The sequence below is a fragment of the Bradysia coprophila genome, chromosome II (assembly GCF_014529535.1).
Source record: "Bradysia coprophila strain Holo2 chromosome II, BU_Bcop_v1, whole genome shotgun sequence".
Taxonomy (NCBI): Eukaryota; Metazoa; Arthropoda; class Insecta; order Diptera; family Sciaridae; genus Bradysia; species Bradysia coprophila.
Window position 1 is genome coordinate 4873659 of NC_050735.1, and position 10871 is coordinate 4884529.

General features: G+C 36.3%; 1 protein-coding gene across 3 annotated transcripts; it reads left to right on the plus strand.

Annotated features, from left to right (window-relative positions):
• Positions 1-1722: 1722 nt before the first annotated feature.
• LOC119068005 (protein masquerade) lies at positions 1723-8712 on the plus strand. 3 transcript variants are annotated; one of them, XM_037171377.1, is made up of 12 exons: positions 1725-1808; positions 2920-3067; positions 5329-5478; positions 5549-5937; positions 5993-6286; positions 6352-6663; positions 6721-6880; positions 6941-7433; positions 7539-7737; positions 7793-7871; positions 7935-8099; positions 8158-8711. In XM_037171377.1, exons 2-12 carry the CDS (start codon positions 2974-2976, stop codon positions 8313-8315), a joined length of 2493 nt encoding a protein of 830 aa, XP_037027272.1. In that variant the 5' UTR covers positions 1725-1808; positions 2920-2973; the 3' UTR covers positions 8316-8711. The 3 variants fall into 3 exon arrangements, with proteins under 3 accessions (XP_037027258.1, XP_037027272.1, XP_037027267.1); XM_037171363.1 differs by having other exon boundaries at positions 1723-1808; positions 6721-7433; positions 8158-8712; XM_037171372.1 differs by lacking the exon at positions 1725-1808 and having other exon boundaries at positions 2725-3067; positions 6721-7433; positions 8158-8712.
• Positions 8713-10871: the final 2159 nt, after the last annotated feature.

The following is a 10871-nucleotide window of genomic DNA, read 5'->3' on the forward strand; positions in this document are numbered from 1 at the left end:
AAATGCGTGATTTTGGACCATTTTCTTCTCTTTTAAGTGTTTTACGAACATATATTAAGTGAATCTCTAAATTCTGAACACGAATCAAGAAATTGGAATGTACAGGGTGGTCCGAAAAAGTTGATCTTTGTCGAATAATCTTATTTTTCCATAAAATCTTCGATTTCGTGGTTTTCTTTCTCGTTTTTTTTCTACTTTTTTTCTTTTTATTTGGTGAATATTTAGTAAATGGTGTCTAAAATGGTAAATGGTGAATGTACAATGCAACGAATGCAACAATGACCTCGGCAAGTCTTCCTTTCTAACAGATTATTTGCATAACTGGTGAAAAATAGAAGTTGAAAGGTCTCATAATCTTGGCCGTGACGCAAGTTCCACAAGTTGAAATTTTCTTTTAAATGTCGTAGATAGCGGCAACATCTCACGATGTGTTGCAAGCACAAAGCCATACTGTGGCATGCACGAAAGAACCATGGAAACTATAATAGTCGGTACTACTATGGCAATCTAAAAAAACTCTGAAGGATCTTACTATAAGTGATAAAGGTAAAACATTTATGATCAGAAAATTAAGAAACACTGAGCGCATACGATGCAGAGAGTATTGAATCACTTGATTACTCAACAGTTGTCCTAAGATCATCCGTATCGGAATTATATACAATAGTCAGTGAGTCACACAATAACCTTCATTGGGATTCACAAACAGCCCGTATCTTAAGACAACATCACATAATGTTGTGTTGAGCAGAGATCTGTCAAAATTAATAAAATATCTAACCACAGCATTGCTTCTAGCATTAACGAAGAAAATATTCGGAGGCTGATGAAATCACGGTAGGCACTGCGTTTCTTTTGTAAATATAGATGAATGGTTTTAGTTGTATGAGTCAAAACATACATTACAAACGATCCTAAGCGGTAGCTGCTAATATCACAAATGCCTACAAATTTGACACTTGTATGCTCAGTGTTCATGCTAGGAGCAGTGTTGTGATCTATCACATATCTGATTGCATTTTTTTTTGAAGTGAAGGGTTTGATTTTGTGGGAACGAAGCAATTAAATCCGATTCTCCACTCAATTAGGAGCTTAGTAGCAAAAGATGGCGTCATCCGATGGCATTATAAAATGTCTTAGACGGCATCATTACCATAAGAAATACTGTTTCCGTTACGGCCCTCCTGAACAAAAGAATTTGGGGACCTGTAAAAATTAGGTACTGCTAGTATTTAGATGTTTTGCCCTATTAAAGCTCTTCTACAAAAAGATTTTCATTCAAAAAGCTTTCTATTCAAAACATATCGAAGACTTTAAGGAAAGAAAATGCTTTAAACTGGCGTATCGTTAAACTCGTCTTTTAGGGTTTGTTCCGAAGAAACACTCAGTTAAGGGTTGGTTCCGGGAAAATTCGCCACAACCAAAGTCAACGACGTCTGAAAGGTTTCGTTGTATAGCAAATTCATGTATCTGCGTCACTTAATTGCGCCTCGGTATGCTCATTATATACACACGTTGAATTTAACTTACTTTCAAAGAATAACACCGAGTATACGATCAGCACTTACAAACGAAAGAAATTGTTCTCAGAGAAAACCAGTGAATGCACACGTTTACCAAAGAGACCATTTCAACAACAACTAACATATATTTACACCGATGATATGACATGGTAATGGTAAATGAATTCTTTCCGATCTTCCTCAACTTTAGTTAAATGACATACTGGTGATTCAGTTGACGAAGATCTGTCTGTTAAAGAGTATGTGCAAAATTCATGTGTGAAGAAGTTATATCCATTTATAAATGTACCGTTAGACAGTTTTGTGAATTTTTTTTATTATTTTTTTTTTCTTTTTGAAATATTTAAACCGTTTACGTGTTATTTTGGTGGTCACTAGACAATTTTGTTTAGATTTCGGCTAAACGTTTTGTGTATGACAAGGCGTGTTAATTGTTCCTGATTTTTTGATACTTTGGAAAATGAAATTTTTTATCAGTTTTTAACGTTGCGATATACTTAAGAAGTGAAAAGAAAATATTTTCCAGTACGAAAAAAAAATGAAAGAAAGAAAAAGAAATGAAATGAAATCGATAATCTGAATTAGCAAGACTATTCTAATTGTTTTACCAATTGAGATCACCGTTTTTTCTCCTTTAACTGAGCATCATGACTTCTTAGAATGCGCATCTTGTTGATTTAATCTCAAATTGATCCGAAGAAAGTGGTTTATTGAAATGATAAATAAATCATTTTGGATGTGTAAACATTCTAGCGGTCACAAATCAATCACTCTGTTTCTCTCCTTAACACAGTTTGTAGTCTACATCCAGGCTCTTCGTGATGTCTTACTGCAAATCAACAATTAAAAACCAATTTGCAATTTATAATTCTATAAATCCAAAAAGAATTGCTTGCAAATCAGGTTATAAGTACACAAAGCCAAGTGAAAAAGGTTGCGCCTCATACCTGCTTCCATATTTCTGTTCTTTATAAACAAGTATTACATACCTGAGCGTGTACACCGATGTGAAATTGTTATGTTATGAAACATTATATACGTACAAGTCATACGCATATTTATAATAAATATTCAGGCAGTGAATGAGCAACAAATTAACCTATCGGAAGTAAAAGAAAAACGATGTTTTGAGTTCAGTTGCATAATTTAGAATTCTGCAAAAGAAAAACATTTTGTGTCACGGATGGGTTTATAAGTGAATGGACAAAGAAACTTTTTTTTTGTAATTTCATTTCTTTTCGATTTTATTAGTCCAACCGCTTAGGTTCGTCATCTGTGTGATTCATTTCAATAAAATTGTCAAATCTTTCTCGAATAACAAAATTGTCGACCCTAGCAGGAAGTCTTTCTTTTCATTTCTGATTTTTAAGATTTTGTTTCCTTATCTGGTTTTTAGAACTATTAAAGTGAGCATAAGACAGATTGACTTTTAAATTTATTCGCACCAATTATGGAAATGAAAACACTTGCATTTGGATTGTTAATCGCTTATGCTGGTGTGGTGAGCGGACAAGATGATTCACTAACTGGTGGCTTTTTGTCAGGTGAGTTTACTTCGTAATTACTCAATTTACACAGATTTACACATTTGTAGATTAAATGAATAAGAAAAATCAACATGGTGCATGTCAGGTTGATGTTACCGAGATTATAGAGAAAGACACGAATAAGGAATACAATGGCTGACCTGTTGATGTTTTGTTAACCTGTTACAGACGGCTGTCATCTGTTATCGACAACGACAGCAATAATTAACGACAAGCTCTGCCCGATGAGATTTTATTTAAAAAAAAGACGTTCAAAACAAATGAAGTAAAAGATTTCTGAAATAAATCTCTAACAATCTTCGATCAAATGAAGTAATAGATCATATAGTAAAACTGTTAGTATGCTTGCCGTCTGTGACAGGTTGAAGACGGATGAAGTAATAGATTTTGTATCAATAATGTTAAAAAATGGTTATATCAAAGAACGTGACAGGACTGGCGGAAAACTTTCAATTTCTTCATCGCACTTCAAGCAATCGTAGTCGACAGCTGCCAAATAGAGTCCTATTTTGTATGAAATGGTTTTTTTACAGTGTTTTACAGTTAGTTGTGTGACACACCGTCAAAATTTCAGTACCCTATTTACAGACCGCTCATACTTGAAATGCGTTGATTGACAGGAGTCATTCTTTCGTCGTGTTTTAGAGACTTACACACGAGTGTTGATGCTAGTAACAGTGCTATGAGTTGAGAAATTCACAAGTGAGTTAATTAGGTTTTCAAACAATAAGACTGTATAGAAAGTCCGTTCAACGCAAGCGAAATAAAATGATGACGAAGAAAATTGATTTGTTAAAATCGACCAAATTCGCATAGAATTGCAAAGCTTCTCCGAGATTTTCAGTTAATTTTAAGGAAATGATTTTTGAAAATTGAGCTATGTGACCTTGCCTGTAATCATGCACCATCGAACATAGCTTCATCAAATCAACTCTTTAAAAAGAGTCAAAGTCTACTGATAAGAATTTCCAATAATCTAATTTAGAAAGTCGTTAATTGCTCTAAAATAAAAATTCGAATTTCAATTTACTACTTCGAATTAAACGTCTTACTATTCACAGTCAGAAAATTGTAGCGAAATTTTTTTTTGTGGAGGTCCTTGGTTGACCCAAAAGCGAATCTCCACGAAACCTACTAACGAAGTCCTCTACATAGGAAATTATATAAGAATCTGTAACAAATCTACTGCCCCACATTTCACAGAGAAGCAACAAATCAAACAATAAATAACTGAAGTGCATATATGCGTTCAATGTTACGAATAAGACGTTTGTGTTACATAAGATTATGCTTCTCTCATCATAGTTAATTGTCTATTACATAAAATCTATACACAGAAGACACACTTTTTCGTATAATACAAGATTGCAGCATATAATATTATTTATACGAAAAAAATGAACGAACAAGTCGTTGAACTCTCTCCACCAAAATCGATGAAATTCTTGAACAAAAATGAATTTTATTCAAATTAACATTTTAACCGTTGTTGACTGGACATGGACAGTAAAATGTCTTCAATGGAAATTGGTCTTTCGTTTATATTGGTTATGTAGATAGAAATGTTCATTGTAAGCAACATTCTTGAGTTCTTGTTTGAATTCTGTGTTATACGTAATATTATTATGATTTTATTACGGATAGTGACGCGGTAGCGGGAACTTGACTTTGAAAGTATTATTGTTTGAAAATAGAGTGGAATTTCATTCGGTATCATGATTTTTGAATGTGGATACTGTTGTGCGGTATATATGTATATATATGTCTAACACCGATCGACTGGAAGTAGGTTAAATAATATTTTACGAGTACGAGCAAATATTGAATTGTTAATTGGAAATTGACTGATTAATTTCGTCCGATTAGGCTAGAACACGCAAAATAATTTGCATAGACGCTTTGAAACCCGTCATTTTAATTGAGTTCGATTTTAATTCATTCATTTTCAATAAACGCTCTGAAGCTTTGCATAAATCCAGACTAAATTGGTACATGGCTGATTTATCTAAATAAGGTCAGATCGAGGTCTTTTAAGAGTAGGAAGCGATAAATTAGGCTGTTACACTTCCTGATAAGAGCTTACCGACTACTTCATCCTTTGAATTTCTCTGAAAATTGTTTTGCACACGTAAAAAATCCGAGAAAAATCGCGAAGAGGAACAGCAGTAATAGCTTACAAACGAAAATGGGATTTTTTACGTGGGCAAAGCAGCAACCCAAATGTTTCACAATCTCATCGGTTCCGAAATTATTTTCAGGACTACTGGATACGTTAACCAGCACAGCGGATTCTAAAGATTGTCCCGGTGTATGTGTTCACACACTGGCCACGATTATTTGCTATGAGGTTCTGGAAAATGTACCCTGTCCTTCACCTAGTATGAAATGTTGTGTGGAAAGTAGTTCCGGTAAGGAAAAAAAATGATTTCCCATTTATGAGTCTCAGTTCAAATCATCAAAAATATTAAATTCATTCAGCTAATGCCAGTTCAGCATATCGGCCAGAAACAACGGTAGCAACCAGACCGCCAACCAGACCCAGTACTATAAAAACAACATCGAGGCCTGTGACCACACAAAAATATGAGGAAGACGATGATGACGGAGATGAAGCCGATACTAATGATACCGAAGAAAATGCGAAAGATGGAAATTGTAAGGGAGTTTGTGTACCCGACAATATTGCAGAATATTGCGAATCATATCTCATCACGCCTGGACTGTGTAAACCGCGAACGAAATGTTGCGTTTCTCGTGACGACTATCCCGATAAGGTTCCAGCTGATTTTCGAGTTCCGCTACATGGAAAACCATCGACACAAAAACCAATTGTGAACACCACTGAGAGTGTGAAGGAAAATGTGAGGGTATGTCGGTGGAATATTGCCGTTCTGACTGGAGTATTAACTTTCTATTTTGTAGCCATCAAAACCACCGCAATCAACCACATCGGAACCACTTCGACCAAAAACTAATCCTCCTACCAGACCGTCAAAGCCACCAACGGCTCGACCGCAGCAAATAGTTCAACAGTCGGATGAACACACAAGCAACAAACCGAAACAATGTAACGGTTCTTGTGTCAGTGGATTGTTCGCTTTGTTCTGTGATGATATTGACGAAAATGCTTTTTGTCCTGGAGACGGAACATGTTGTTTAAACGGTGGCAGTGACAATAAAGTTCAGACTACAACAACAGCTCGACCTACTACACCGGTATGTCGTTTCGCAATACATAAATCCATTGAAAATTGTCTAAATAAATAATTTCAACCACTCAGGCTCCTCTACCCAGATGTCCCGGATTTTGTCTGTTGAACATCATGGCTGCATTCTGCGAACGTCCCTCAGTTATCATTCCTAAGACATCCAACTGTAACAAAGGTTCGGTTTGTTGTGATAACAGTCGAATTGCATCGACGCAAAAGCCTAGACCGCAACCCACACGACCCACATCACCGCCGACGACAACATCTCCACCAGATCCGCGAGAAGAATGTCCTGGCTCATGTATCGTTAGTTTACTGAGCTTTACGTGCTTCCGAAACGCTGAAATGACCGATTTGTTCAAATGTAAAAAATCTGGTACTCAGGTAACCGTCTCATTGACCGTCTTGCAATCATAAACTGACTAACATTAATGCCAACAGTGTTGTGCGCCGAAAACTCGTATTCAAGAAGTGCAAGTTAGAAATGACACAGTTCCAGGCTTCGTTAGTAATCCACAGATGCAACAAAACGTCCCACAGTACATGGCTAACAATATTTACAATCCAGTTCCCAGCCCACTACCGCCACCATCCACACCAGGTAATAGTAAAGAGAACAACATTTTTGGCTCATTGGTTACTAATATCCGAATATTCTCAGTGCCATACGAGACTTCACCAGTTCCGGCAGCACCAACAACTCGAGCTCCAGTTTACTCGAAATATGTTTGTGGCGTTAAGGGAACAAGTCGAAGTTCAAGGAGTGATCCATTAAGGAGTCCACCATATGCACGCCGAGCTTCACGGCAATTAAATTATGAAATTCCCAGCAAAACATCGGAACGACTTATTTTAGGCAGTGCCGTCATACCCATCCAAATTCATAACGACATTCTTGGCAATTTTACGAACAACGACAGCAACGCCATCACAGAAATGGAATCTTCCATGACTTCCGTCCTGGCGCAAAACATTCATGTCAATCAAAATTATTCAAGTTACAGTCGGAAAGGAAGGGTTGTGGGTGGGGAGGATGGCGAAAACGGAGAATGGTGCTGGCAAGTGGCTTTGATCAACTCGCTGAATCAATATTTGTGTGGAGCCGCACTTATTGGAACTCAATGGGTTCTCACAGCAGCGCACTGCGTAACGAAGTTAGTTTTTTCGTATTTCATTTTAAGCATTTCATTTTACAGTGTAAAGACACACTGTCATGGTTTAAGAGTTCTTTGACTTATTTGTACCTTGCTTTTCGACAGCATTGTTCGGTCTGGCGATGCTATTTATGTTCGAGTTGGTGATTATGACTTGACTAGGAAATATGGAAGCCCTGGTGCACAAACGTTACGTGTTGCTACCACATACATTCATCACAACCACAATAGTCAGACACTGGACAATGATATCGCATTACTGAAGTTACATGGTCAAGCTGAGCTACGAGATGGAGTTTGTTTGGTACGTGTTTCTTGGCTTTCTCTTGGTGTCCTTATTAACTCAAAAATTTGTATAGGTTTGTTTGCCAGCTAGAGGAGTCAATCATGCCGCAGGAAAACGTTGCACAGTTACTGGATATGGGTACATGGGAGAAGGTTACGTTTCATTATTCTCTTAACTCCTTGCAGAGCTAAAATAATTACTTTTCCACCGTGTAGCTGGCCCGATTCCACTGAGAGTTCGTGAAGCTGAACTGCCTGTTGTCAGTGACGCTGAATGCATACGTAAAGTGAATGCTGTGACTGAGAAAATTTTCATTTTACCGGCTAGTTCGTTTTGTGCTGGCGGAGAAGAAGGAAACGACGCATGTCAAGGCGACGGAGGTAACTATCCACATTCGATCAATGTTTTCAAATATTTCTAATTCCAATTGAAATACAGGTGGTCCATTGGTTTGTCAAGACGACGGTTTCTTTGAATTGGCTGGTTTAGTATCGTGGGGCTTTGGATGTGGTAGAATTGATGTTCCAGGTGTTTATGTTAAAGTTTCATCGTTCATCGGATGGATCAATCAAATTATTAGCGTAAATAATTTGTAGAGTGTGTGTGCTTACTGCAGAAGCTGTTTTTGTTACACGCTTTCTTCCCAGTCTGCTTCTGCCCAGTCTATTCATTAAAAAAAAAAAAACAAGAACTTCAAAATTAACGACTTTCCACGACTCGTGAAGATAGAAAACTTTGACTGAATTTGATGCGAATCAGTTGTGTGTTACTTGGTAACCATAAAACTTTATGTTATAGCCAATTAGAGGAGGAGTTATGCGTTTGTCTTTCGCTTTATCGATTAGGTTTTTAATTTATTTAATTTAATTTTCTCTTATTAAAGTTAAGCAAAAAACAACAAACACAATTAAGTTATGTGACCACCTGTAAATATTAAAGATTCTACAATAAAAATTAAACAAAAGAATTGAGCCAGACTCTGCTGGAATTTTAATTTTCCTTTTTTAGAGAGTTTGACTAAGCGCTTTTATGGGACTGGCGAAGGTTCAAATTGAATTCTTGTATTTCCTGCTGGGAGATGCGGGAAAACAGGAAAAGTATTTTGCGGTGTTTTTCACGCGCATCTCGGGAAGTTTTCGCTCAAAAATGATGTCGTAATGTCAAATGGAAGGTATTGGCGAGACTAATCAGAAAATCTACAGTATTTGAAAATTGGTTTCGTGGAACAGTAGTCAGGAAAACAGTGGATTTCTTCTTTTTGTTCAACTTTCTTACTTACATCTTCAGATGAAATATTTGTTGTAAATAGTTAACTATTTGAAAGTTGTTGTTGTCATAATTTAAGTGTTAAAAGTACTTTGAAGGCAATACTTTTCCTGTTTCCTGCATCTCCCTGCGTAAAAAAAAGGTTTTAGAACAAATAATTTTCGTTCATGATGTGGTAGTGATTAACGACAGAATAAGTTGAATAGGTGTGACGCAGGCGCAGTGGTGTCCAAAAGAAGCATACACATCAAAACTGGCTCAATGTTACAAAGGCATTCTTCGACAGAAAACTGAGATCTTTATATGCTTCGGAAACGCTGAAATTACTGATTTGTTTCAATATAAAAATGTTCAACTCAGGTAACTCAAATCATTCGACAAATGAACTGAATATATATTATTCCCTTGACTGTAAGTCAGGGTCTTATGCCGGAAAATACCCTAAAATGTTTGTATGAAAGGTCGCATGAAATGTTATGAAAAACGGAATTGTTTGTCCCAATATTTTGCTTGTAAACACAATAACTTGAGTAATTATCAACCAATTACTAATTTGAGTTTTTTAATCGAGGCAGAATTGAATTCCTGAGGTTAAGTTTTAAGATGGGCTATGTAGGATTAAGGATCTGGGAGTTATTCCAGATTGCAGTATTTTCCGCTGTTGGAAATTCAATCAATCGAAAAAGATTACTTTGTAGGAATTTGATTTTGTCGGTCTATCACGCATGATAGTCAGCTATCACGGTGATAGTTGGCTATAGTAAGGTTCAGGTGAAAGTCAGCTATCAAATGATAGTTGGCTATAGTCAGGGATAGTCACGTTAAAGTCAGTTACCACGCATGATACTTTTCTATAACGGTGATAGTCAGCTATCACGGGTAAAATTAGCAGATTTCACGCCATGACATAAAATATTTATAAAATTTTATGAAAAACCAATTTCTGAATCGTTATTCAAATGTATGGAATGACACTAAAAAAAACTATCAAACAGAAAACTCCCACGAGTGTGAAGTCGCACGAGTCGTGCTATTTTATTCACGATTAAAGGTTTTGTGAATATAGTAAGTACCGGGGACTTCCTTTTTGTACATAAGTGTAAGGGAAGAACGTCCACCGTACTATTTTATATTGTACCAAAGTGAAAGAGTCCTATAATCGTTTCACATTCGCATCTTTTACTTTTGATTTGCGTTAGCATTAAGATTATAAAACTGAATAATAGACAACTTATACGAGTGGGAAGTCTGCGGGCAGAGCAGAGCGAGGGCCGTAATTCACACGAGTCCTTGTCTCTTTATGATTTATTGTTGATTAAAAATTTACAAGAAAATAGAGAACAGAAAAAGTACTTTTCCAAAGAATTTGTATTCAAGCGAAGGTTTTGATATCAGTTATTTGTGCTGTTTCGGAAGTTTAACAACGGAAAATAAAATGAAATTGATTAAAAATATATTGAAAACATTGTCAGTCAAGGGACCGCCCAAAAGGTGAGGCCTAGTAACGTATGTAAGATTGATGTGTGTCAAACAGCATTTTTGTGGAACCAAGAAGTGAATTTTCAGCACTTGGTTTTGCGGTAAAAAAAAACGCCAAGTATAATAAAGACATCTAGACATTAATATAAATCCTTCATTCGTTTCTATGTAACACTCACTCATATGATATTCTAATGGTCCGTTGCCAATCCGCAACGTTAAAAATATCGAATGTCCTAATTGTAAAAGATCTGACCGGCTGTTACCAGGGCTTATTTTAAGGGAATTAAATTCTTTATAACATATTATCTACCGTTTGGTGTAGCCGGAGAAGACTAAGAAAAAGGCATGTTTTCGGTTTTAAAATACTTTTCGCTCGGCACACAAGCATCGAAGATTTTCAAAAG